The sequence below is a fragment of the Hevea brasiliensis genome, chromosome 5, assembly GCF_030052815.1.
Source record: "Hevea brasiliensis isolate MT/VB/25A 57/8 chromosome 5, ASM3005281v1, whole genome shotgun sequence".
NCBI lineage: Eukaryota > Viridiplantae > Streptophyta > Magnoliopsida > Malpighiales > Euphorbiaceae > Hevea > Hevea brasiliensis.
Window position 1 is genome coordinate 11,364,609 of NC_079497.1, and position 18,255 is coordinate 11,382,863.

At 29.5% G+C, this 18,255-nt stretch overlaps 1 protein-coding gene across 1 annotated transcript; it reads left to right on the forward strand.

Annotated features, from left to right (window-relative positions):
• The first annotated feature begins 14,112 nt into the window (after window positions 1–14,112).
• On the forward strand, window positions 14,113–16,493 carry LOC110664470 (xyloglucan endotransglucosylase protein 34). The gene is made up of 5 exons (XM_021824177.2): window positions 14,113–14,257; window positions 14,363–14,553; window positions 14,632–14,732; window positions 14,819–15,012; window positions 15,865–16,493. The coding sequence occupies exons 1-5, from the start codon at window positions 14,193–14,195 to the stop codon at window positions 16,262–16,264; spliced, it is 951 nt and encodes a 316-aa protein (XP_021679869.2). The 5' UTR covers window positions 14,113–14,192; the 3' UTR covers window positions 16,265–16,493.
• The last annotated feature ends 1,762 nt before the right edge of the window (window positions 16,494–18,255 follow it).

The following is an 18,255-nucleotide window of genomic DNA, read 5'->3' on the forward strand; positions in this document are numbered from 1 at the left end:
ATTTTTTGTTTTATTTTGCTCTGCTTCAAGGATTGTATTATGTCGTTATACACATGCATAATAATAGTGAATAAACTTTGTTAGTGTTTGCTTGAATGTATAGGTTAATTAGAATGAGATAGAGTAATTGTACATGCATAATAAAATTTGACTTATAATTTCTTATTTGTTAAAATATACTAATAATTTATTAACAATCGAATCAATTTGAGATATCAATCAAACATAAGGGTTTAATTGATAATTTTGCAAACTTTAGAGTTTAATTATAAAAATTGACAGATTTTATAGTTTTTTTACTAATTAACCATAATTTGGGATTTCTGATGTGACTTTTCCAGTAATGACATAACAGCTAGTATGAAACTCTTATTAAGTGCATTAACGATTTTTTAACGGTCGGATTACTTTGAGATATTAATCAAATGTGAAGATTTAATTGGTAATTATTTAAAATTTAAAATTTAATTACAAAGATTATCAAATTTTAAGTTTTTTTAGCGATTAACTCTATTTTTTATGTGTTAAATTATAAGATATTAAATTTGAATTTTACCTCGGATACATGAGATTATGAGTAGAGTTTATATGGATTTAAACTTTATCATCTTAAGTTAGCTTTTAAAATGTCATTCTATTAATTTTCGGACGAGCTCAATTTTATTTTAAATTTTTGTCATATCCAAATGAGCTCATTTTTAAGTTTTTGTTTTAGTTAGGCCACACAGTTTCAATTGAGATGTCTTTGTTTGCTAGATAGCAATGTGTTTATACTTGGAAAAGACACGACAGATGATGTAAACTTTCCAAACAATCAAGCAGATGTCCAGGAAATAATTCCATGGTTGAATGTAGATCTGGGGTTTTCTTTCATTAATGTAGTTGCAGCTCAGATGGAACTTTAATTAATTTACTAAATTAAACACTGAAAATTACAAAGCAAGAAGAAATGTATTAAGGCCTCTTCAATCTACGTATTATTTTGACCTATTAATAATTAATTAAGAAAACTTACATTTTACATGTTTGAAGAGTGACCAGCATGTGCAAACTGGCTCGTTACTTTAACTTGTAAATAAGCCAAGATCAATCTATACTATTTTAATCAGTAGAAATTGAGAGTTAAAGATGATTGGAAACGTGAAACACAATAAAAATGGGAATGGGTTGACCCACCAGAATGGGAGGCGCGTTTATGATTCTCATATGTAGACTTTATGAACGCGGATTCTTCTTTTTGTTTTTTTCAAAGAATTGTTCACGAAATGTCAAAATATTACTACTAGTCTACGATACAAACTTGGAACAATAACGAGCCATGCATATTATAAATGATGACAACCAAGTCAAATGGCCCAACCGCCGAACGTATGAACGGTGGTGCAGTTGAGCAGCCAAATACATAAATAATCGACTCAGTCTCGTATATATCGAATCAGTTGCCTCCCTTTCATTTTAATTAGGATCAAAACGTAAAGATAAATGACGTTGGGGTACTCATGTGTTGAATTTGATCAAGGTATTCTTGTATTGATAAAATTTTAGCCATACATATGGACTTTTGCAGATGTAAATTCTTGTTGCCATGCAACGTCCTTTGCTTTCACATGTTTTCTCCCACTGTTGCGTTCAAAGGATACATTTGAAGTCCATCAATCCTTCCAGTGTAATGAAAGTTTAAAAATCTGCCGAGTAACAAAACTTGGCTAGAGATGTAAATGCTTAAGCTAGAGATCTATAGACATGAACACACACGAACAACCGAGCTACCAAACATTTTAATAGTCGCCTCAGTCTTGTCACCAAGCGAACTACATCCCTTTTGTCTTCGATCTTGTTTTGGAACAATATTATTAACAGCATCATCTCTTAAAAGATTGACTTCTAACTTTCATAAAACTAGGATTGCAAAATCATCATGTAAATAAGAGAAATGGACTGAGCCTAACTCTAAAAATAGCTCTAAGGAGGAGATTTGCTCAAGTCATATATATATATATATATATATATATATATATATATATATAGAGAGAGAGAGAGAGAGAGAGAGAGAGAGAGAGAGAGAGAGAGAGAGAGAGAGAGAGAGAGAGAGAGCTCAAATATTTCACTACAAATCAATGTGAGACAATACACCCCTTCACACCTAAACATGAACATTTGGAGCATAAAATTTATAAGCAAATATATTTACGGTGGCCTAATATTGAAGCAAAGTAAGCTTTAATACTACATTGTAATAACTTGAATTTTTAAAATATAAAATTTAAATTTTTTTTTACAATATTCAAATATTATTTTAATATTATCTAATTAAATTATAATTTTTGTAATACTTTCATTTATATATATATTTTTAATGTTGTTTCTAAACATATTTTGTAAAATTATTTAACAATCTAATTTTTATTTAAATGATTAGTTTTCAATATTAATATTGAATCAATTAATAAAATATATTATTTCATTATTATTAACTTTGATTCTAATATTTAATTATTGTTATTAAAATTATTATTATTATTATTATTATTATTATTATTATTATTATTTATTGTATATTATTATTTTGTTTTCCAGGAATTAATCTTGACAAGATGCATGTCCAGATTCATTCCCAAAATTAAACAAAAAAAAAGATTTCAAAATGCCCCCCCCCCTTCCCCCCCTTTCCCTCCCTTAATCTTCTTTCTCTCTCTTTCTCTCACTTCTACCTCTCTCTTTCTTTCTTTTCCAATAAGCCACCACCACCGGTGACACCCTCCAGCATGGCACTTCATTTGGCAACCACCAGGAACTCATGAACGGCGGCCAGGACCACCAGAAGTAGCGGCAAACAAGGGAGGAGAGAGAAAATGCACGCGCAAGGGTAGCAACTTTCAGGTGCGATTCTGTCTTCATCCGATGTCTGATCAAGGCAATTCAAGTGGCATTAGAAAGCTTATTCCAAGAGCTTTCTTTTGATACAAATTTTACAACATTTGGTGGTCGAAAGAGTGAGATATGGAGAGAGAAATTTCTAGTTTTTCAAGTTTTCTGATCAAATCTAGGACGATTCAACGGTTGGATCAATGATCCGAGGCCATCGATAGACTCAACACATCGAGAATTTTGAGATAGGACCAACTCCGCTCTGATCGGACACCGTTTGAAAAAGGCGATCATCGAACGATCCAGATCACTTGGTAAGATTTTCAACTTTTTGATGTCTGAAAATTAAATAGAGTTATATGATAATTATTAATAATTTTTATGCTTCATTTAGGTGTGATCAGATCGATGATAGCTCACCAGCACTCGGGACTAAGTTTCGGCCAAATCCAGGTGCCCGACGGCCCATCCCAGAACATAATTAATATTATAGTTGATCTCAGCATTTTCAGACATCCCGGATGAGTTCCAGACAGCAGAATTTATAAATGTAGTCCCAAACTTAAGTTGTGTAATTTTTACCTTGGTTAAGCTAGCTGATAAATTTGTAAAATATTCCTGGCTTAGTAAAATTAAGTAAACTAATTTTAATTAATACAAAGATGATGTAGAGGACCTCTAAGAATATTTTTATAATTTTTGAAGTGCTAAAAATAATTATTTAGACTGCAAAGAAGTTAGGGACCCGAGCTGAAGTTTGAAAGATTGGACCGAGATTAGGATTCTTGTAAGTCCCAGATGAGCATTATAATTATTGTTGTGAGCCTGAGGCCCTGTGTTATTGTTGTTGGTTGAATTTTCTTGCAGGGGGTTAGGTCCAGTTATAGGAAAAACTCTACCGAAATTTCGGTAAGATCTTAGAATTTATTTTGATTCTGCGGTTTAAATTAATTATTTAATTTTGTTAGTCTCTTGATAGAGATTAGTGTGTATGGTTAGGTGATTGGTGCGGGCCATCTTCTCCTTTCAACAGGACCAGCTGCAGTTTAGTCGACCAGTTTGTGAGTTGAATATTGATTATTTTTGCAATTTAATATTAATTATGTATTTGGCATGCACATGCATTTTATAAATATTTAATTATACATATGTATAGTTAATATATTATGGGTATTTTGGTTGCTGCATGTTTAATTATTGCTATTTATTTGTGATTGCCGCCCTGAGGATAATTTGGAGCCGTGTGCGTGTGTTGGCGTGTGTATGGTGTAATATTGGTTATAAATAGGATGGGTAGAGCAGCTGGAGCTTGACTCGCTGGGACCCAATCCTTTTCATGGATAAGTCAGGGTGAGTACGACTTTGAGTTAATCTCGCTGACCCCCACATTTGGATTATTAAGCAAAAGTCTGGCTTGAGTTAACCTCGCTGGTAGGTATTGGATTAAGAGAGTTGTTTAGGGGATTAGCTCCCATATATATATATATATATATATATATATTGATGTGGTACACTGGATGTGTGAGTAGATCCAAATTAACTTATCGTACGAATATTGGGTGAATTATTTATTTTACGTGTTGTATATGCATTTCATGGTAGGATTGCATTAGTCTTAGATAGTTATAGAAATTGCATTTATAATCAATATCTAAACTTTCTGAGTCGAACACTCATTCCTATTCAAATATTTTTTTCCTAGGTTGTGGGAGGAGTGTGTTTATTTCTTCGAGTTTAACCTGCATTTTTCCTCTGCATGTTGTACTCCTTAGTTTAATAATTTCTTGTATTTACTTATTTATTTATTTAATCATCTGTTTAATAACTAACACTTCGCTGTGACATTGGGTTATGTACTTTTGGTATTAATAAATGAAAATTTTTTTGATATTTAAACATTTTGTGAATGATGGTATAAGGGTTGAGCTGGGCTTCCCTAACTTTAGTTTCTAATAGTTATCGAGTTGGATTGGCTTGAATAAAAATATAATATTTTATTTTATTTTATTTTATTTACATGTTGAGCCTCAATTTTTGCCCTGATTATGGATTTGAGAACATTAAAGCTTACTACGAGTCTCAGGGGCTTTATGCTGGTCAAGGTTCTAGTGCCGATCCGGCCCGTGAAATCGGGTCGTGACAATAGAAAAAATAGACTGGACCTAACTTCACCACTAAAAACTAGCTAAAGGGAGAAGATTTGCCCAAGTTATTTATATATATATACACACTTCATCCCAAATCAATGTAAGACAATACACCCCTTTTATGCCTAAGCATGAACATCTGAAGCGTGAAGTTTGCAAGCAAATATTTGCGATGGCCCAACATTGAAGCAGAGTAAGCTTTGATACTATATAGAAAAAATGAACTGGACCTAATTTCACCACTAAAAACTAGCTAAAGGGAGAAGGTTTGTCCAAGATATATATATATATATCATCCTAAACTAATGTGGAACAACAGGTCATGATGACTCTTCAAATATATATACACGTCTAATACATATAAAGATTTATTTTATTTTCATAAAAATATTTTTATATGATAACAATAATTTGACCTTATTATCAAAAAATATATTTTTTTTTACTATAGAGTTATGAATCCTTTCTAAGCTTTTTTCTGTGTTTGTAGGTTTGTTACTCAAATTGGTTCAAGTGTGCAAGCTCGTTGGTGTTATCAAGAACAAAGCTACTGATTTCTCACGTAAATTCTCAAAATTTGTATATTTTTTGAGGGAAGAAAGAAAATATATATTAAAAAAACTGAGCAATTTTTTTCGGCATTTAATGGTTTATTATTTATAATATAAATGTTAGTTACATGGCTGCCATAAGGATTGGAATTTTGGAAAGAGCCAATGTCTTTCAAAACTCATTTGGTCAATTTGATGCCCCACCAAGTTCGTAAAATATACCATATATATGGGCTATAGCTCAAGTGCCCTTTTTCTAAGATTTGTTTTTCCTTATTCTTCTTTTCATCTGGATTGCAAATCCTTGCATATAGGAAAGGGAAACACTATATAATAAAACATTAGTAAGATAATTCATATAGCCCACTTACACATATTATCTATAACTGGTATGGGATTTCGAACCCACATCTCATACATTATGCTTAGAACAGATGCACATCTAATTTTCATCAATTTTAACTTTTTTGATCAAGAGGTAAATAATTAGAATAAAGAAAGGACACACTCCTTAGTAATAATTTTATCAAGTCGCGCTAATCTTATAATGTTGACATTTAGATTATTTAGATTGTGCAAGAGAGTAGTTAAGATAATGTAATGCCCTGAAAAGTTATAAAATTAAATAAATTGTAAAATTATTATTTTAATATTATTTTATTTCTTTTAAACATATTTTATGAAATGCTTTTAGAGTTTCAATTTTTAATTTAAATGATTAGCTCTAAAGTTTAATATTATATTAAGTATTTGAAAAGATTAATTGAATTCTTAATTTAATTTTTTTTGTTAATTTGATTGTATTGTTAATTAAATTTATTATTATTATTATTATTATTATTATTATTATTATTATTATTGAAAAAATAATTAAAGTGAATAAAGGAAGAATGGACTTGATTGAAAAGCAAATTGGATCTAATTGAATATATCAGAAAGTTTAGGGACTCATTAGGTAAGTAAAATGAAAAATGCAGCAGAGCTCTACTCTCCCTTCCCCTCTCTCTTGCATCAACTCTCTTCCACCCTTCACCAAACACCCCTCTGCTCTAGGTAGAACCAGCACCGACAACCAAGCAACCACGACAGCACATACAAAGGTGAAGAAGGTGGACTGCAACGTGAGAATGAAGAGAAAGAAAGAAAATGTTCCGCTAACTTTCGAGCAACATTTCTAGTGATGCTAATGTCGGATCAACGCGTTCTCAGCGTTGTTAGAATCCTGGTGGTGAAGGCTTTAATTTGAGACTAATGGCAACTTTTTAATGGAGGTTTCCGGGAATGGGAGGAGAGAAAGAGAGACTTGAACCTTTCCAGCTACATTCGAGATGATTCAACTGTTGAATCAGTGATCCGAGATCACCAATGAACTCAGCATATTGAAACCTTCGAGATGAGATCAAACCTGCTCCAATAGAACACCGTTTGAAAAAAATGATTATCAAACGACCTATATTGATTAGTGAGATTTTTTAGTCTTTTCAATTCTCGTAAATTAAATATAATTATATGATAAGTATTAACATATTATGGGATTTGTTTAGGTGCGGATTGACTGAGTTTTAAGCTTGGCAGGCTGTCCTGAAAGGTAGTCATATTTACAGTCGATTCCAGCATTTTCAAATGTTCTGGGTGCGTTCCAGGTAGCAATTTAGCAAAGGTAAGCCCAAACTCAAATTGTGTGATTTTTACATAGTTTTAGGTTTTCTTAGTAAGTAGTAAAATATTTCAAATTTAGTGAAATTAAGTGAAATGAATTTAATTAATACAAAGATGAAGTAGAGAACCTCTAAGAATATTTTTATGATTTTTGAAATAATTTTTGGGTTATAGAAAATTTAGAGACCTGAGTTAGAGATTGGAGATCTAGCTAGATTAGGTTTTTTGTAGGCTCGGATGGACATTGTAATTGTTGTTGTGGGCCTGAGGCCCTGAATATTGTTATTCTTGGGTTTTAATAGAGTTTTCTTGCAGGGTTAGGTTTAATTATAGAAAAGACTCTACCAAAATTTTGGCAAAACTATAGGATTAAACTATTGCTTTCTTAGTTTAACTTAATTATTTTTGTCAGTTATTTGATAGAGGTCAGTGTGTCTATATAATTGATTAGATCGACCGCCTTCTTCCTTTTAGTCAGATCAACCAATCTGTGAGTTAAATATTATTTATCTTTATAATTTCAATATTATTTATATTTTCATGGTACGTTCATGCATTCACTAATATGCATACATAAGTAATTATTATATTAGGAGTATCCCCCTAATTGTTGCATTTTTTTTTTTGTTTTGTATTGGGGATAAATTAGAGCTTATGTTTATGTATTATGAATGTGGAAATTCTGAGGTAGGTATGACATGAGAAATTTGTTGACTTCCTTAAATATGGATATGGATGGGCTAGATAGGTGCATGCGTTATATTATTGCCGACTCATGCAACATGGAAAAAGAGAAATTGTTGGATTTTAGAAAGTTAGGACATGGGGTTGACTCCCAATATGTGTTAGGTATGCATATATAATTCCAATTTATCCTTTTATGCGAGGATTGAGAGAGTTATTTATTTGGTGCATTCTCATGTATAAGATTGTATTAGAAATAGATAATTATATAAATTATAATTATAATTAATATCTAAATTATCTGAGTTGAAAGCTCATTCTTATTTAATATTTTTCTCGGAATACAGGAGGGACATTTTCCTTCGCACATTGTAGTGTTGCTTGGCTAGTAATTTTTATTATGTTAATTTGTTTATTTATTTATTTAACTGTTTTAATCTTAGAATTCTGCCGTGATATTAACAAATTTTGTATTAATGGACATCGATAATGGATTATATAATTTGAATATTAGGGTTGAACTATATTTCATAGATTATTGTGTTATGTTGGCTTGAGTTTGTGTTTGATTATGGGTTAGCAAGCAGTAAAATTTATTATAGATATGGAGGGTTTAAACCGGCTCAAGTTCTAAAGTGTCTGTCCGACTTATATGTATGGGGAAAATATGAAAATAAAAACTCCGCAGCGCTTGGTGTTTGGTATCTGCGAAGTGGACCCGTTGGAAAGGAGAAGAAGAACTAATACTATGATTTAGCCCGAAGTGGAAAACCAAGTCCAGACACTGACGCTATTCGGCCCAAATCTTGCATTATGCGTCATTGGACTCTACCCATTATTAAAGATTTGCTCGCTGGATCGACCAATTCTGAAGCTTGGGCCTACAATCTGGATGTAGAACATGCATACTTTATGTTTAAGCAACTTGACTATGATCTAATGAAATTGATATATATGGTTTAGCAGGAGAATACGGTCCAACGCCACCTAATTCGATTGAAAATTCAGAATAAGATCCATATATAAATAAATAAAATTTGTTTAATTATATACAAAACTTTTTATTTTTAGGAAAATTGAATCTTATGATAATAAAATAATATATAATTATAATAATTTATATTTTTATAAAAATATATAAAAGAATTTAGCTTTGGAATTCATATGGAGTGGCCAAGGGTCCAAGATCATGCATGCACAGAGGACTGTGCATTATTAAAAAGTACAGCTAAGATGCATTTAAGCTTTGGTTAGGAATTCCAGCCCCTGATGTGCTACATCAACCACCAATCAAGCCAACAACTGGATAATATGCAAATCCCTCAGAGATTCTCGTACACGTGTTCCTCTAATCTTTTCACGTCAAAATTTGTCATGCCATTAATTGCACATTTTTTGGCTAATGGATCGGCCTTTGTTTTTATTTTTACGTTCAAAAAAATCACTTTGTCGATTCTTCTCTTTCCTTTTTCAACTTTGCACCATTTCAGAAACTCAATTTTCAATAAATTTCAATGGAAACACATCCCATGCCTATTGAAAACAAGATTCCAAACATCCCTTCAGAATTTCAATGTATTTCAGAATCGAAATAGACAAACTGAGCATCTGCTGACTAATTGATAGTCGTGTGTGTGAATTTCTCTCCAATTCCAGGATTAAAGTAATGCGCAGCTAACTATTATATTATGCTGAAAACAGAGAGGATTAACGATTAAGCTATAAAAACAGCTTCGACATACAGAAACCCAAAGCTATTATATGAGGGCAATCGAGAATCCGCTGGCAAAGCCGAAACTAATAATTTTAAACAGGGGATTCATGTGCCTGTGTTGAGAGATCATCCCACATGCTGGTGTCACATGGACCCCTTTGTCTTGCCTTTTCTTTTTATCAATTTATACGTCAAGCTACAAGCCACTAGCATCCACCAAGCGATTCGATGGGCCGTATGCCCATTTGTTGCTAAAATGCCCCACCTCCACCTCTATTATGTCACTTTTAGCTGTTAGTCTCTAATTGTTTGTTTGTTATTAACCCTGTTTGAGATTGAGTTTTAAAAATTTGAAGTTATTTTTTTAAATAAAAGTATAATTTTAGATATTATTAAAAAATTAATTTTAAAAAAATTATTTTATTATTTTAATATTATTATACTAAAATTAATTAAATTTAATTTTTAATTATTTTTAACACTTTCTAATTAGTATATTTAAAAAAGTAATTTTTTCAATAATAATTTCAACAGTAATACCAAACAGACTCATTATTGTTAAAACAGTTGTTATAATTTTTTTTAAATATATTAATAAAAAATATTAAAAAATAATTTAAAATTAAATTTAATAAATTATTAGAATAATAAAAGAGAAAATAATTTTGCCCAATAGTATTCATTGTGTTTTTTTTTTAAATGTAATTTTGACCCTTAAGTAGCTATTCCGTAATTAAATATTAATAATTAATGATTGAAAATTTTAAATTATAATTGGTTTATATTTGAATTTGAACTCTAAACATCATGATTTTAATATTAAAAAAAATTAATTTAAAAATAAAAATAATAATTATTTCTGAACTCGATTGGACTTACTCTGAATTTGACCAAGGCAAGATGGGATAAGGTCCCCATGCTGATAACTTATTATTTATTAAAAAATAATTTATTTTTATATATTTATATAGTAATGTAATTTTATGCATTTATATAGTTAAATATTATAATTTTTTAAAAATATATGTATAATATTAAAATTATATTTAAAATTTATATTTTTAACCTATAACTTATTTTAATTTATAAATTTATATTATATAATCATAATTAAAATAAAAAAAAATATAACAATGAAAGGAAAATTTTTCTGTAGTAAATCTATCTGTCCCATTCCGGTCTAAAACTAATTCACTGAGTTATCTTTATTTAATACTAATATTATCAATATTTAGCGTTATCTTATATTTTTACATAAAAATTATTAATTTAATTTTAATATTTCTTTAAAATAAGATATTATGTTTATTTTATTTTATTGATATTTTATTTTGATATTAATATTTTTATTTTAATATTACTATTATTATTTGTATTAACATTTTGATATTAAAAATATATAATTATTTTTATTCTTTTAAAAAAATATAATAAAATTATAATTTTAAATATAAAAATTAATAACTAAATCGAATTAAAATCAAATTTGAAATAAAAATAAAACTAAAATTAGAATTAAATCTAAATAGAAAATATTTAGAACCGAAATAAAATTAGAATTAAAATTTGATTATGATTCTAATTAAGAATCGAACCAAGGTAAAAATCATACAACCCTATTTCGCTCAACTCTGATCTCCTACGAAACAGAGATGAGATGAGCAATCTCACCTCGATTCGCTCGTTGTCAATTCCTACTTAAAAATCATATTTACTGAATAAATATCCTAAAAATTAAAAATTAGACACAGCTATTCAATTAAGGGGACAGTTGATTCCTGACAACTACTCCCAGGATTTCAGATATAAAAACAAATTGTGCTCAATTACAAAATCTTATGTCACAGAGAAAAATATTTGAAATGGTAAAAAAAAAACAAAAAAAGGCAAGCAGCTTGGCCGTGATGATGGCAATGCCAGTGAAAAGCGCGGAATATCAAAGAGATGCATTGTATTCAATTTTCATGATGCTCAGTGGTACTACTGCAGAGGCTGAGGTAGGGACCGTTTTAGAGCCCTTTCAAAATTTTGCGGAGGATGCAATGGAAACAAAGATGAATTATAGAAAATTAATTTTAAAATTTAATAAAAATAAAATATAATCAACTGGAGCCCACACAATAGTTAAAAAGACAAAAGTTGAAAGAGCAGTCCTCGAAAAGAGAAAATGAGTGACTAAATTGTCGGTACATGGCCGACTTTTTCTTTGTCACTTGCCCACTCATAACACCCTGTGAGCCGCTTTAAAATGACGGGGTAAATTATACAGTAAAAATTTTTAAATTTTAATAATTAATTTTTAAATTATTCATATTAATATAATATTTATTAAATTAAAAAAATTTTATTTGATAAATAAATTATAAATTATTATAATATTAATTTTAATTATCATAATTATAAATAAATAAAGAATAAAATTAAAATTTTTTCTATGTTAATATTAAATTAATAAAAAAATATAATTTTTAATATAATAAATATTTTATTAATAAAAATAATTTAAAATTAACTATAAAATATCATATTAAAATTTTTTATTATTTAAGTTAATGATTATGAGATTTTATATTATCTTTTATTATTATATATTTTTATATTAAAATACCGTTCATACGATTTATTCTATTGCATTAATCTTGTTTGATTCAAAAAATTATTACTTTAATTTATTAAAATAAATTTTTAAATTTCAATTTCACTATATCATTAGCTATCTTATTATTTATTTTATCGCTCTTTTATTTCTCTTACATTTTTATTATTGATAAAATTTATGAACATGTTACTATGATTGCTACTTGCATCATTACATTACATTTCAAAAGTGTAATGCTCTCTTCTGTTTTTTTTTTTCTTCTCAATTGCAATATGTCCGTTCAAGGAAATTAGGGATGGCAACAAATGAAATATCTGTAATAATTATACTACTTGAATTCGAATTTAATTAATATTTTCAAAACCTGAACCCATATCAAATTCGATTAAAATTTATTTTCAACTATCGAATTCGTCCCAAACCTAATTATTATTATCTGAAAAATACTCGAAAGCATTTAATTTTATATATTTAATTAATAATCTATATAAAAAATTATTTTTATTAACAATTTATATTTTAAAATTTTAAAAATTTCAATAAATATTTTAATTTTTATTTTATATAAAATAAAATATATAAAAATTTATAAATATTATTAAATATATATATATTTTTTATATTTAATTAAATATTTATATAAACGGGTTCAGACAATGGATACTCAACATATAAAACCTAAATCCGACCCAAACTCGTCACAGGTATTAAATTTCAAATTCAAACACATTCCAAACCCGATTATATATTACTCAAATCCGTTCTATTAGGGTTCGGTCAGATAGAGTATTCGCAAAAACTTGACCCATTGTCATCCCTAAAGAAAACTTATCAATTAATTATTTTCATTTTTATTAAATTTATTTAAAAATTATTTATTAATTTATATTTATTATAATTAAAAAAATCAACAATTAAAACAAACTAAACTTTTAGAGTGAGAACCGATCAAGAGACAATGAGAGAGAATAGTTAAATCCGATTTTGATAACTCATTTTCCCTCCATTCTCGGTTGACCTAAGCTCCTCCACCACCAACCATATCCTATACACTCCAAATCTTCAACCATTAAAGCTTCACAGAACTTCAATATAAAATTTTTTTTTTTGAATTACAAAAATTTAAAGAATGAATACGCGAATATAAATTTACAAATAGTAATATATCTTTAATTATTATATTAATTTAAGATCAAATTAGGCAAATTCAATTTAAATTATATATTCACCGCCATCAATAAATTCTCAATAAAACTATATAGCATTCGATTCTTATGAATTATCTTTGCATAGTATTTATGATTTCTGACTTTGTCATTAGAGTGGCATCTTAATTAGTATTCTTCTTTAATCGATTTCGTATACCCTTTCAAGAATCTATGTTTTCAAACAAACACGTTAGTCCCGTTTAGCACAGCGGTTCATGGATCAAAAACACATTTTTTTTAAAATTATTATTTTACATATTATTAAAAAATTAAAAATATTATTTTATTATTTTAATATTTTCATATAAAAATATATTAAATTTAATTTTCAATTAAATTTTAATCGTTTATTTAATTTATTAATAAGATTTCATACTTTAAACTGAATACGAATGTGGGTTATATAAAAATAAATTTTTTTTAAAATTATTATAATTTTAATTATAATTTATTTTTATTATTAACCATTTATTAATAAATTACTTTGTGAAAATCTCATACAGAGTGTATAAAACATAAGTCATGAAAAAATTAAACCTCCAACTGTACACGTATGTTTTATCTTTATTAAAAAAATAATATATTTAACATTTTTTTGTCAATAATAATTTCAACAACTGAAACATCACCTTTTGCAAGTCTGTCCAATTTTTATTTTTCTATTCCACCCTGCGTGCTAAACTTGAAAATAATGGCAACGCGCTTGGCTTGTAGCTGTGTTACCACTACCATTATTTTATTCTACATAAAGGCCACACCCCTATGCCATTTTCCTCGTCCTTCGCTCAGGATCTCTCTCTCTCTCTCTCTCTCTCTCTACGCCCTAGGTAATGCTCTTGATTCAACTTGATTTCCCTGTTTCTCGCGTCTTATTTGGTTATTTCAACTGCTCTGGATGTCTACCAAAACTAATCTTGCTTCAAAATCTGCAGAAATATGGCTTCTCACCTGTGGGCTCTGCCTCTGGCTTTGCTGTTAATGGTATCTGCAACCATGGGAGCTGCCCCAAGGAAGCCTGTAGCAGTGCCATTCGGCAGGAACTATATGCCTACATGGGCATTTGAACACATTAAATACTTCAACGGAGGCTCTGAGATTCAGCTCCACTTGGATAAATACTCTGGTATGATATAATCTCCATTAGTATAAAGATAAAGTTTTCTTCAAAATGTGAATACTTAAATGGTTTCATATTGGGAAGGCACTGGTTTCCAATCGAAAGGGTCGTACTTGTTCGGCCACTTCAGTATGCAAATGAAGTTGGTTCCTGGGGATTCAGCTGGAACTGTTACTGCTTTCTATGTGAGTATTTCTCATAACATTGTTACTTCAATTAACAGTTTATCTGTATTTTAGACATTGAACATCTATTTATTATTGTTTGGCAGCTATCTTCTCAAAACTCAGAGCATGATGAGATAGACTTTGAGTTCTTGGGGAACAGGACTGGGCAGCCATATATTTTGCAAACAAATGTGTTCACAGGAGGTAAAGGAGACAGAGAGCAGCGGATTTACCTCTGGTTTGATCCAACCAAACAATACCACTCCTACTCTGTACTCTGGAATTTGTATCAGATTGTGTGAGTAGCTTTAATTTCTGGTGTTGTTCGAATCACGGGCTTTTTCTTCTTTCATTTCAAATTTTCACTTCAATTTTAACCCGTATAAACAGGGCATTGCGATTTGAAATTTAAAACATTTTTTTAAAATTTTATATACAGTTAAAAAATAATTTTAAAAAATAATTTTATGATGTTCTCATGATTCTATTATATGATTTTTTTTATAGTATTATTAAGTTACATTATTTATAATATTGTGATATAGTATTATCATTTAATTTTTTTTATTATATAATAAAATTTTAATATTTAAAATAATAAAAATAATTCAATGATTGAATAATTTTAATTAATTTTATATTTTTAAGTAATATTTTTATTATAATAAAAAATTTATAAAAAATATGGAATAATATTTAATTAATAAAATATAAAATAATTAATAAAAAAATATAAATTGAAATATTGCACCAATTCCCTGATTAATTATAAAATCACGGCACATTGGAGGCCAATTAGTGCGGTTGTCAAGGAGTGGCCATGTGAATCAACTGTAACACACATGGATGCATGATAATTTGATTTGGGCTAGGTCCGACTAGTTTGAAATAAATCAACCAACAACATAGGACTATGCGTTGAAACTGGACGAAATTAGGTTACTTTCTTTCTCACGAGAGTGCTGTTTCCTATTATGACCACTGGATTACACCGACACTACTTTTGAGCTGGTCACTGCATTACTTTCTTTTGTCCAAGTTGACTGGATTCGATTTCGAGATTTTGTTTATATGTAGGGCAATTGTATATGATAAATCTAAATCATTGATAATTTATTTTATTATTATTATTATTATTATTATTATTCAGGTTCTTGGTGGATGACGTCCCAATAAGGGTTTTCAAGAACTGCAAAGACTTGGGAGTAAACTTTCCGTTCAACCAACCCATGAAGTTATACTCGAGTTTGTGGAACGCGGATGATTGGGCCACCAGAGGTGGACTGGAGAAGACGGACTGGTCCAAGGCTCCTTTTATAGCCTCCTACAAGGGTTTCCACATTGATGGGTGTGAGGCATCCGTGGAAGCCAAGTTCTGTGCCACCCAAGGGAAGCGATGGTGGGATCAGAAAGAGTTTCAGGATCTGGATGCCTTCCAGTACAGAAGGCTCAAGTGGGTCCGTCAGAAGTTCACCATCTACAACTACTGCACTGATAGAAAAAGATACCCTACGCTTCCGCCTGAATGCAAGAGGGACAGGGACATATAAATTCCATTATTGGGAGACATTGAGCGTGATTTTATGAGTTCATGTGCCGCAGTGATCATCTCCTACATACCCTATTTATTATGGTTTGCTATAATTATCTCCTACATACCCTATTTATTTCCCTCACAGCATGTGGGCTCTTGGCTTGTATCTTTTCTATCTTATAATCTTAGATTATATTTCATTATTTGTACTTCTCATAAAAGTAATGAAATGAATCATTTTCATATGCTATCGCATGTTTAACCTCTCTCTCTCTTTCTATAATAGTTTTCTCTCTAATAAGTCTTTGTTTTTTATGAGAGGTGTGATTAAGGATAAAATTTTATCAATCGTTTGCTGGCTTTTGATATTGTAACGTCCCAAAGCTGCATCGCTTGGGACTTTGGGACGGTGTAGTGGGATATCTGTCCCGCATCGGTGAGAAAGAAAGTAAAATATTTATATAAAATCTTCCACAGAACGCTTTCTTGGTTATTTTGTGCCCAATGACAGGGCTTTTAATACATTAGGTGTCTAGTTTTCTAGGCTTTCAGAGTCTTCTTACCCGGTTATTCGCGGCTTTCCCCTCTTTAGAGGAGGCAACGGAAAGCTTTCTTTAGTTTTGGAGTGTGGTTTTTCTTTTTCCCTGTCTGCTTCCAAGGTTAGGTTGTAAATATCTTTCAGGACTTTTGTTTTATTTGCTGGAAAAAGCTACTTTGGTTGTGATTCCGAGTTAGTTTTCATGGTGTAGTGTAATTGTTGCTCTTAGGCTAAATTGCTGACCTTTGGGCTGGCTAAATTGCTGACCTTTGGGCTAAGTGTAGCTTTGAGGATGTTATGATGCTGTAGATGAAGCATTCGGTCCTTTCAAATGGCTTTGAGAGTGCTAAAGTAGCTCTGTTTTGCCGCTCGTTGATCCTTTGCATGTTCGGTCCAAGGTTCCTGGCTCAACGGTTCTAAGGGTTCTTTCTTATTTTTTGGCTAAATGTGAGCACTATTTAATTTGAATTAAATAAATTAAATCGAATCGTCTTAATTCGGAAATTTAATTTGATTTTTTTTAAGATAATTCAGTTCGATTTAATTTGGTTTTATATTTTAAGAATTTTGATTATTTCGGTTTGGTTCAATTTTAGATAAAAAAAATCGATTGAACTGAATTGAACTAAATTATTTTATTGATTTTTAAATTGATTTATTTTTATAGGGAATTTATGAATTATATGTAATTTTTTATATATAAATTGTTTAATTTCATTAATTAATAGTTATTAGGTTCAAATCTAGATTAAAATCAGACTAAATAACTTGAAAATCATGTCTTAATTAAAAAATTTATCAAAACTCAAAAATCAATTGGTTTAAATCAAACCAAACCAAAATAAAGTTGTTCAGTTTAATTTAATTTTTCATTCATTTTGATTTGGTTCGGTTTCAAAAATATAATATTTCGGTTAATTCGGTTTTGATGATTCGGTTTGAATCAAATACTCAGCCCAACTCAGCTACAGTTTGAAGATGTTTGTGACCTCTGTTTGATTGTGATTCTATGCATAAACTTTTACATATAGATAGGGGTGTAAACAACTCGAGTTGAGTTGAGCCAAGCTTTAACATCAAGGTTCGAGCTTGACTCGTTTAAAATATCTTAAATTTGATCACGATTTGAATTCGGCTCGTTTTAAATTCATTTATTATATTAACGAATCAAGCTCAAACTCGGCTCATGTCAAGCTCAATAAGCTCATTAAAATGAATTTGAATGCGAGCTTAATATACTCAAAATTGAGTTCGAATTCAATAAGTTCGATCTCAAATTCAATAAGTTTGAGCTGGACCTTTAGTGTATCTATTTTAACTCAATTATTTTTATAATATATTGTTACATAAGTTTATAGTCATTAATAATGGAAAAATAATAAGAAAAAATAGTTTAAAATACATTACAACTAATTTTAAAATAACACAAATTACAATACCATCATAATTTTAATAAAATTAATTATTCT